Raw genomic sequence first — 9,935 nt, forward strand, 5'->3', positions numbered from 1 at the left:
ATGGGGGGTTGGCAAGAATGCTTCGTGGTTAAGAGCACGTGTTGCTCTTGCAGACGACCCAGGTTGTGTTCCTGTCATCCATAGGAGGTGATTGACAACCTGTAACTCCCTCTAGTCGCAGTGGATCCAACACCTTTGTGCAGACACAAACAAATAAAAGTAATTCTTTAAAAAAAGAACCAGGCAGCAGGGCTGGAGAGGTGGCTCAGCAGTTAAGAGCACTGTCTCCTTTTCCAGAGTTCCTTAGTTCAATTACCAGCAACCACATAGTGGCTCACAACCATCTAGTACAATATGATGCTCTCTGATGTAAGTCATCCATACTGATAGACTGTTCATAAATAAATAAAACTTTAGAAAGAGCTGGGGGGGGGACTCATTCCTTTAATCGCAGCACTTGGGAGGCAGGAGCAAGCAGATCTCTTGAGTTTAAGGCTAGCATGACCTACAGAGTGAGTTCCAGGACAGCCAGGGCTACACAGAAACCCTTTCTTTTAAAAAAAAAAAAAAAAAAAAAAAAAAAAAAGTAAAAGTAACATTATGGCAACCCCCTGGTATGGGGTAGATAATGCTGTCCAGTGTGTTTTCTTTCCTAAAACTGTTTTGTTATCTGGACAACCACATCCAAGAATACATCATGGGAAGGAATTCTTTTCATGCAGGCTCTTCCTTTTTCATGTAAATGTCTTATGTTTCATTGTTGGAGAATAATTTTGCAATTATTTCTATCCTCTCTATTGACCTGTATCATCTTCTTTGATTTCTTCAGACGGTATGATTGGCTAAAATAATGGAGTATTCCAGCTATACTATGTTGTTATGGTTGGGACCATGGCCAGATTCCCCCAAACCAAGCCAAAAAAAGGGCCTCTGGATTTAAACAAGGCCTGTGTGCAGTATACATCCTAGCATGGAACTTGCCTGTCACTGTCAAAATCTCTAGAAAAGTACATTTTTTTCTGAGGTGCTTTGTGGAACTTAACAACACATACGCACAAAATTACAGAGGTCGGGTTGTAAATGAGTGGAAATTCTCCTTTTAGTGCAATTAAATCTTTGAGAACCAGCACCATAAAGAAAGCTGTTAACCCTACCCACACACAGCTCATGCCTTCCTGTCCCCTCTGCCTAAGCTCAGAAAGGTTTCATTCATGTTGACAGGTAAGCTTGGTAATTTATATTCCCACATAACATTTATCACTTTCTTTTGATTTTGCAAGCTAAACTCCTGACTGTGTGCTGCTTTTGACTGATGTTTTTCTTTATTCCCATATAGCCCAACGCATGGAAAGCTAACAGAATGGAACACAAATCAGGATCCCTTTCCTCTAGCCGGGAATCTGCTTTTACCAATCCAATTTCTGTTACTAAACCAGTGGTACTAGCTGCTGGTATAGTTCTGAACTCTCCCAAAGAGGTGAGTGAGGATATTTATAGGGCAGCCTTTTCAAATATTGCCCTTTTTCCTTTTTCTTTTATGTATTTATTTTATATGCATTGGTGTTTTGCCATGGGTATCAGTTCCCTTGGAACTGTTGTGAGGTGCCATATGGTTGCTGGGAACTGTCCTCTCTGGAAGAGCAGTCAGTGCTCCTAAGCCACTGAGCCATATCTCCAGGCCCTCTCTTTTTCTTTTTAAGAAGACAGGATTTTATGTAGTCCACACTGACTTTGAGGACAATCTTCAGCATCTGATCCTCCTGCCTATCCCTCCAATTCACAAGTATATATACACTACTACACCCAATTTTATTTAGTGCTGGGGATCAAGTCTAGGGCTTTGTTAATGGATAAGTGGGCCCTCTGCCCATTGAATCACATTCCCAAGCCCAAAGTTAGAATTTCTTTCTTTTTAGTGATTTATTTTATGCATATAAGTATTTTACCTGGATATATATGTATATGTATATAAGAGGGTATCAGTTTTAAGTTGTCATGGGTGCTAGGAACAAAATACAGGTCCTGTGGAAGGGCAGCCAGTGCTCTGAACTGCTGAGCCTAACTATTTCTTAAAAATTGTGAAAGAATAATTTTGTGTAAGTTGACATTTCGGAGCAATATGTAGTTGTAAATGACTAAATCCTAGTATAGCCTGATAAGAGCATTATTTTAAGTTCCTGGCCAGCCTGGGCTATATAATAGATCTTTATACACACACACACACACACACATACACACACACAACAAACCTTAGTCTTTCTCATTGATTTGTGTGAAGTGTACAGCAAACACCATTTCTGCTGTGACTACACTTATCTGACAGTTGCTTCTTTACTGATGCTCATAGTTGTCAAGTACACAATAACTGGGTGGTGTAGGTGCTTCAGTAGACCAAGATTGGACCTGCCCTGGTTTCTGTGGAAGGGTTAAAATAGGTGTATGATATAAATCAGGAGTCTGTATTATAGTGTTTTTAAATGAGCTGGTTTGTGGGGAGTTTTTGTTGTTTTATGTATATGGGTATCTTGCCTACATGTATGTCTCAGATCCCTGGAGTTCCAGAATGTTGTGAGCTGCCTCATTGGTTCTAGGAATTGAACCTGGGTCCTTTGGAAGGATGGCCTGTGTTCTTAACCACTGAGCTTATCCCCAGCCCTGTTTATTTGAGCAAAAGTTCAAAATCAATATGGTATAGAAAGTGATTCAGGGATTCCTAGTTTTTGCCCTTTACTGTTAGGAGCAATCTGTTTGTGGTGTTTGCCCAGAGTCCCTCCAGTACTACCCCTCCCATTGAGATCAACTCCTCTCGCCTGACCAAATTGACTCGCCGAACCACGGACAGGAAGAGTGACTTCCTGAAAACTCTGAAGGATGAACGAAATGGAGACTGCTCAGAAAGCAGAGACTGTGACAAGGTAGAGGGGGTAAGAGTCGGGATTTTTCTGTTGTACTATGTTTTGGGTTTTTTGGTTGGTTGGTTTGGTTTGGTTTGGTTGTTATACTTGGGGCCTTTTTTGTTTTGTTTTCTTGTTTGTTTGTCATGTTTTTTTGGGTTTTTGTTGTTGTTTTGTTTTTGTGTGTGTGTGTGGGGGGGGGGTTCCCAATCTCTATGTAGTCCTGACTGTCCTGGAACTTACTCTGTAGACCAGGCTGGCCTCAAACTCAGAGATCCACCTACTTCTGCCTCAATGTTGGGACTAAAGTCATGCACCACCAATAGCTAGTTAAGGTGGTTTTTTGTTTGTTTGTTTCCTTTCTTTTATAATTTTTTTTTTAATCCAGATGGGTGTGTCCGTGTGCTACAATCCAGTAGTGAGGGCCAGAAACTACTTCAGGTTTCAGGCACCAAACTCAAACCATTAGGTTTGGTTTCAAGTGTCTTTACCCACTGAACCATCTCTCTGTCTCTCTTTTGTTTTTGTTTGTTTGTTTGTTTGTTTGTTTGTTTGTTTGAGACAGGGTCTCACTGTGAATCCCTGATTGGCCTCAAACTCCTAGGGATCCATCTGCCTCTGCCACCTGAGCACTGAAAGCAAAGGTGTGCACCACCTGGCCCAACCTGGCCTAGATACTTTTATGTATGATTTTATTGGAAGGAACACTTAAGTGGGGATTGCCATAATTGCTATCTTTTAACTTTTTTCTCCAAAAGTAGTCTTGAGGGGCTAGTGAGATGGCTTAGAGAGTGAAGGCATTCTGTGTCCCAAGTGCTGGGATTAAAAATGTGCACCCACTCCCGGGCTCTCCTGAATTAAATTATTAATTATCTTTTTTTTTTTTTTTGAGCTGAGGATCGAACCCAGGAGCAAGCACTCTACCACTGAGCTCAATCCCCAACCCTATTCATTATCTTAATGTTGAATTTTAAGTGCTTTTTGTAGTATATCATGCAAGGTTTTCACACATACTTCCTCCCCATCTCTTTTCCTGTGTGTGTGTGTGTGTGTGTGTGTGTGTGTGTGTGTGTGTGTGTGTGTGTGTGTGTGTGTGTTTGTAGGGGTGGTGCTGGGTCTTGCTTTGAATTCTTGATTTGATGCCTCTGCCTCGTCAATACTAGAATTACAGGCATATGCTGCCATGCTGTATCATTTCTAAGCAGTGTCTTGAACAGAGAAAAACTTGTTTTCATTGAAGTCTAGTTAAGTGTGATGTGTTGTCGCTTTCTCTAATAGTCACTGCCATACTAAACCTGTGTGAGATCTCTCCTGCTCATCTGCAGGGATTTTGTGTTGAAGCTCACACACATACACAGCTTTAGCATAGCATGTCCTGGATCTTTTGACTCTCCAGTTAGTTTATTGGCATAGCAAGTCTTGGTTTTTAAGTGAGAAAAGCTTGTGTTGGTTGATGGGGAGATGTGCTCTGGGAAACACTGTTCTAACTTCTCAGATTTGCGGGTTGCTTATCTTGCCACAAATGATCATTGAACCAAGTCTGTTCATCCTTTTCTTATTCCAGATGGAGGGCAGCCATACGCCAGAACCAAAGGAAAATGGAGAACAAGGTTGTCTTCAGAACGGTCTTTCTCTACCCATTGTAGAAGAAGGGGAGGTCCTATCTCACTCTCTGGAAGCAGAGCACAGGTGAGGATAACATGTATGGTGTATAAGACCTTAAACATACTTAAAACTTAAGAGAGATGTGACCATGAAATCCTGGCCCCAAGGTAGCCATTTGCCCACTAGGCATTCTCTCAGATTTTGTCCCTTTTTCTACAATCCCCTTTGTTTTTGTTAAGTTTAATTTCAGACTTAGTTTTAGGGATATAGTCAGGGCAGAGGAGATTTTCCATGGATGTGTTGTTGGCCCAACCCAGCAATTATTGTAAAATCTCTTTAAAGGAATTTGAGAAGCCTGGTAATCATATATATGGAACCGACTGTTTTGATTGAAGGCCTTGTATATAGGTAGAGTAATCTGCCTTCTCCAGCCACTTAGCACCTGCCAAGTACAGCGGTACTTCTCACAGGAAGCTTGTGGTTCTCAGCCTTCCTAAAGCTGTGGGCCTTTAATACAGTTCCTCATGTTATGGCTACCCCCAACCATAAAATTGTTTTTGTAAATACTTCATAGCTGTAATTTTGCTACTGTTAGGAATCATAATATTAATATCTGATGTACAGGATATCTGATATGTGACCCCTGTGAAAGGGTCTTTTGACATACCAAAGGGGTTGTACCCCACAGGTTGAAAACCACTGGTCTGGATGAACTTCAGGGTTTATTGAGGTTATGTGAGAGCAAAGAGAGATGTGCAGTTTGTTCACAAGGAACAAAGACTAAATTCTTGCTCCTTCTCCGTTTGTATCTATGAAAGTGTTCCTTGTAGCAAGGTTTTTATTTTGTTTTGTTTTTTGTACTATCTTATCTTCTGTTTCTACTCTTTTAATAGGTCATTTTCCCTTTAACCATGAAGAGCCTCCATTTAGTTATGAACAACTGAGTAACTTGATCTACTAGATAGAAGACAAAATTCTTCTTACCAGCATCACATTTACTGTCTTTTTGGCTCCTCCAGGTTATTAAAAGCAATGGGATGGCAGGAATACCCTGAAAATGATGAGAGTTGCCTTCCACTCACAGAGGATGAGCTCAAGGAATTCCACATGAGAACAGAGCAGGTAGGCACTCAGTCCTGAGTGAGCCATCTCTGACATTGAGCTAACTGCTTAAGAGTCTTCTACCCGGTCTTTAGACACCATGTGTGGTGATGATGCATGGCTTTTAATTCCAGCCTAATCTACATTGAGTTCCGGGACATCCAGGGCTACCTCCACAGGGTTGGAGAGATGGCTCAGCGGTGAAGAGCACTGATGTCTCTTCCAGAGGACCTGGGTTCAATTCTCAGCACCCACATGGCAGCCCACACCTGTCTGTAACTGCAGTTCCAGGACATCTGAAACCTTCACACAGACCTACATAAAGGCAAACCACCAATGAACATTGACTAAAAAAATTAAAACAAAAAACAGGATCTCATTATATAAACAGTAGGAATCTCAGAAGATAGAGGCCAGGCCAGTGAGCAGTGTGGAAACTTAACAGGTTCCTTGCTCACAGCTCTAACTCCTTACCAGAACCACAAGGCCGTGCTCTGAGTCTCAGGAAGACCATCCCTGTCCTTCTGGTACTCTTACCAGAGCTAAGTAACCAACAGGCTCATGTAAATTGACTCAGTTGATATTTGGATTCTTGCTGAGTAAAACACCACCAGATCCTGGGTTTTCAATACCAAAATGAACAAAAGAAACGAAATGTCTACAGGCCTCATTCGCATATCCTCTACAGCCATTCCCCTGCAGCATAGATATGGACTGGGAAAAATGGCCTTGTCTGAAGAAGATACCCAGCCCTTCCTTGCATAGGACCGGAGTTTGATTCTTGCCAGCCATGTTGGTTCACAACCACATCTATGTCCAAAAAGATGGAGGTCTCTGGCTTCCATGAATACCACACACATAAAAATAAACATCTTGGCCAGGCAGCGGTGGCCAATTCCAGTACTTGGGAGGAAGAGCCAGGAGGATCTCTGTGAGTTCAAGGCCAGCCTGGGTCTACAGAGCAAGTTCCAGGACAGCCAAGGTGGTTGAACACAGAAACTCTGTCTGAAAAAACTCCAATAATAATAATCTTTAAAGCATAAATGATACCTGGAGAGTCTCATAACGGGGCAGTGTGTGCAGCTGTTTGAAAAGAACCGATTTAAGAGATACTAGATCTTTTGGGGTTCAGTCTTCATGGACCAGTATAGTCATTGAAGAAGGGTTTTGTTTTCTTTCTCTCCTGCATAGCTCCGAAGAAATGGGTTTGGAAAGAACGGCTTCATGTTGAGCCGCAGTTGCAGCCTGTTCTCTCCTTGGAGAAGCACTGTGAATCCCGAGTGTGAGGACTCTGACACAGAAACCAGCAGCAGCAGCAGCAGCAGCGAGACGTCAGATGACGACGCCTGAAAGTAGAGGACCAGTGCTCACAGTTGACCTGCCCCACGAGCTCAGCTGTGTGTAGAGTATAAAGTGTTCTTTTCCTTTTCTTACGTTGTTGAATACTTCATGCACAAGGGAAATAATCACATCCCAAAGAGAGAGCAATTGTCTTGCTTAGCTTTGTTTTGTTCTCTGTTATCTGCTTAGTAGAGAGACATTTGTGTGGTGGAATTTTTTAAGCACACACACAGTACCTGTGGGCCGAGCACAAGTAGGAGCTGGCTGTGCAGAGATGCAGGGGGAGACGTGGTTCTGCTCAACAGCTTCTGCTACCAGCCCTTGGGCACTCACCCCTGTGCTCAAGCAATCATTGTCAATGACAAAGTGACTATTGAAGTTATAATTGTATTAAATTAATGCTAATAATTTGGATATTTTATTTTAGTTTTTGGCTGCTCGGGTAACTTAGCCCTTAACCAAGCATATGTGGTTGTTTTTTTGGGGTTTTTTTTGTGGGTTTTTTTTTTTGTTTTTGTTTTTTTTTCCTTTTGGGTACAGCTGTAAAATATTTGGATATAGGAAATGTTATTCTTGCAGCCTTGATATTCAGGGTGGATTGTAAAATATGAATTTTTGTGAGATTTCAAAGATTAAGATTATTTTGATAACATTATTTACAGATTTAAAAGATGTGGTTATCACAAGTCTGTTGAGGGGAAAAACTACTGCATAAAATAACTAACGTGGAATAAATATTTTGCATCAGTTTGGATTGTCTTGTGTAAGAAATATATTTTCTTTAAAATTAGAGAATGGATTCTTTTTTTAGAGGAAATACTTTCAGAAGTTTGGGAGAAAAATGAATTCAGCACCCACCTGAATTCCTTTTCATTTCAGCAGAAACTCTTGATGCAGAAGAACCTGTGCAATAAATTATTCATAATAAAGAAACTACATTTTCTTTCCTGACAGAATTTCTTTGGTGCCCAGGATTTACAATCATGGGTTTGGGGGCTTTGTGAATGTTTTCAAGGAGGCCTGACTTGGTTTCCCAGTTAGTAAGAACTGAAGACGTGGGGGTGAGTGAACCGTGGCTGGCCAGTGAAGTAGGTGTTTTTGAAAAGTTGAAACCTTAGAACACAGTTTATGGGCTAAAAATTTAACATTTGGAACTATGTGAGTGATGTGAGTGAGCCATGTGCAAATCTTGAAAATGACAGCTGAGGTGCAGCAAGGACAGTGGCCGACTGTGGGGCTAGCAGGATGGATTAAGGTGCTTTCCCACTAATTAACAACTAGCATTCGATCCCTGGGACCACTAATTCCTGAAACTTGTTCTGAGTTGTACATGTGCACACATACACACTAAATGGTTTTGGTTCCACACCGATGTCTATTTTAGGTTCACTGAGATGGCTCAATGAGTGAGGTAATACTGTGCCACCATTGGATTTCTGGCACTCAAACGATGGAACAGTTGACTCCCTTTGACTGTCTTTGACCTTCACGTGTCCTGGTATGCATATTGCTGACTGACACATGTACATACAAGCACAAACTAAATGTTAAAAAGCTTTAAGATGTGTTCAGGGTATTTGCAGCTGGGGATATAGCTCATTGGCAGAACACTTACATTCCATGCCAAGGCACTGCATAGAATGATACCTACTTATCAGTTTCAGTATAATGCTCATATCTTGAGTCCTGATATAAACATTAAGAAAATATGTGCTGGGCCTGGAGGCCATGGCGCATTCCTTTAATCCCAGCACTCAGGTGGCAGGGTCAGGCAGATCTCTTGAGTTTAAGGCCAGCCTGGTCTACAGAGCAAGTTCCAGGACAGTCAGGAGAGAAAAAAAAAAAAAGTGCTGGAATTGGAGGAATGGCCCAGTGGAGTCCTCGCTGGCTGCTCTTTCAGAGGTCCAGGATTTGGAATAGCAGCAGCTGCCATAACTGAACTACAGTCCCTCTTCGAGCCTCTTCAGGAACTGAATGCATTTGATGGCAAAATACCCTTACAACAAAAAAAGGAAAAAGCACCTTTAAGTCAATGAATTAGTATGTTGTTGGGGCTAGACAGATGGCTCAGTGGTTAAGAGCACTGGTTATTTTTCCAAAGGACCTGGGTTCAATTCCCAGCATCCATATGGCATCTTACAACTGTAACTCCATTTCCAGGGAACCTGAGAACTTCATACCAATGTACATTTAATTATTAAAAGTTTGAGAAAAAATGTGTTGAGAAGTGGGTAGAGATGAAGGCTTAACCATTTACTCATTTGTTTTGTTTTAGAACATTCCTAAAGTTCTTTTTCTCTGTTGGAATTAAGCTGATTTGCGAGTACATACATTGAGATGCTTTGTAACTTGTTCCTCACTTTGGATTTTGGGGGGCAAGCGTCTTAAGGGCCTGCCCTATCTTGTTCAGAAAAGAGTGCTTTGAAAACTTTGGCTTCTTTATATTCTGATAGATGCATAGATAAAAGTGGAGCTGAAGATAATTTGACCAGTCTTTGATTCCTTTATCTGATAGATTATATACTCCCCAACCTATCCCCCAGTTTTCATGTCTTGGGCTGTTCAGATCATCTCATTCTACAGCTGGAAAAACCAGAATGGGAGTTGGGGAGACTACTCTATTGTGTGGTGGGTTAATTCTGTAAGTTTGTGTAAAGGCATACTGTTACTGTGAGCTTTACTTTGTGTGGAAAAGCTGGCTTCCAGGCAGAATGCGCTTCAAGTGTTCCCTGTAGTGGAGAACATCAGAGAACAAACAGCAGTGATACAAACACTTCCCTGTCAGAGGCTATGAAATGACCAGGTGATAAGGCCCAGTTAGGCAAAGGGGTTGCCTTTTCTATCAGCAAGGAAATCAAAGCTGCTGCCAGACTTGGCCAAACTCATGCAACAGGTAGTACAACTGGGTGACACTTTCTCAAGTGGGGCTCCTCCCAAAGTTGGCAAGGCACATCCTCCTGGCATGCCTAGGCCTGCACTTGCTGCCCAGGGAGCTTGGGCACCTCCCCAAACATAAACATAAATTTGAAGATCTTGGAGATGTAATAGAGTTGG

General features: G+C 41.7%; 1 protein-coding gene across 4 annotated transcripts in view; it reads left to right on the top strand.

Annotated features, from left to right (window-relative positions):
• The window catches only part of Gpbp1l1 (GC-rich promoter binding protein 1 like 1), a 52,443-nt gene extending 44,611 nt beyond the window's left edge, over nt 1–7,832 (top strand). For 3 of the 4 annotated variants that reach the window (XM_036178834.1, XM_036178833.1, XM_036178837.1), the window contains exons 8-12: nt 1,277–1,417; nt 2,706–2,864; nt 4,399–4,523; nt 5,459–5,561; nt 6,732–7,832. In XM_036178834.1, coding sequence (XP_036034727.1) covers nt 1,277–1,417; nt 2,706–2,864; nt 4,399–4,523; nt 5,459–5,561; nt 6,732–6,890 — 687 coding nt within the window. In that variant the 3' untranslated portion in view covers nt 6,891–7,832. The remainder of the gene's footprint in view (nt 1–1,276; nt 1,418–2,705; nt 2,865–4,398; nt 4,524–5,458; nt 5,562–6,731) is intronic. The other variant, XM_036178838.1, reaches the window with a different exon arrangement.
• Nucleotides 7,833–9,935: the final 2,103 nt, after the last annotated feature.

The sequence above is a fragment of the Onychomys torridus genome, chromosome 2 (genome assembly GCF_903995425.1).
Source record: "Onychomys torridus chromosome 2, mOncTor1.1, whole genome shotgun sequence".
Lineage (NCBI taxonomy): Eukaryota > Metazoa > Chordata > Mammalia > Rodentia > Cricetidae > Onychomys > Onychomys torridus.